Source organism: Eimeria mitis, genomic scaffold, assembly GCF_000499745.2.
Source record: "Eimeria mitis Houghton genomic scaffold, Emh_scaff4638, whole genome shotgun sequence".
NCBI classification, from domain to species: domain Eukaryota; phylum Apicomplexa; class Conoidasida; order Eucoccidiorida; family Eimeriidae; genus Eimeria; species Eimeria mitis.
The window spans coordinates 3,081-3,469 of record NW_013572946.1 but is presented as its reverse complement, the minus strand read 5'-3'; the positions used below and the strand labels follow the sequence as shown (position 1 = coordinate 3,469).

The window sequence follows — 389 nt, the reverse complement described above, 5'->3', positions numbered from 1 at the left end:
CTCCTGCTGCTGCTGCTCCTGCTGCTCCTGCTGCTCCTCCTGCTGCAGCAGCAGCAGCAGCACCACCACCACCAACACTTGCTGCTGCACCTCGCTGAGTTGTATCGACACCACCTCCTTCCATCCCTTCACCCTGTTGCTGCTGCTGCTGCTGCTGTTGCTGCTGCTGCTGCTGCTGCTGCTGCTGCTGCTTCACAGCAACACGAGGTACAGGCAAACCCTCATCAGAAACTACGTGGGGACCCAAAGACACCAAAAATAATAAGTGAGCCATGCCTGTACACCACACAGCAGCAGCAGCAGCAGCAGCAGCAGCAGCATATGCAGCAGCAGCAGCAGCAGCAGCAGATGCAGATGCAGCAGCAGCAGCAGCAGATGCAGATGCAGCA

At 58.1% G+C, this 389-nt stretch overlaps 1 protein-coding gene across 1 annotated transcript in view; it reads right to left on the bottom strand.

The window, feature by feature from the left end:
* The window catches only part of EMH_0076780 (uncharacterized protein), a gene marked incomplete at both ends in the record, with an annotated part of 664 nt that extends 390 nt beyond the window's left edge, over window positions 1-274 (bottom strand). Inside the window, one exon of the mRNA XM_013499760.1 lies at window positions 3-274. Within this exon, the coding sequence (XP_013355214.1) occupies window positions 3-274 (272 nt within the window). The remainder of the gene's footprint in view (window positions 1-2) is intronic.
* Window positions 275-389: the final 115 nt, after the last annotated feature.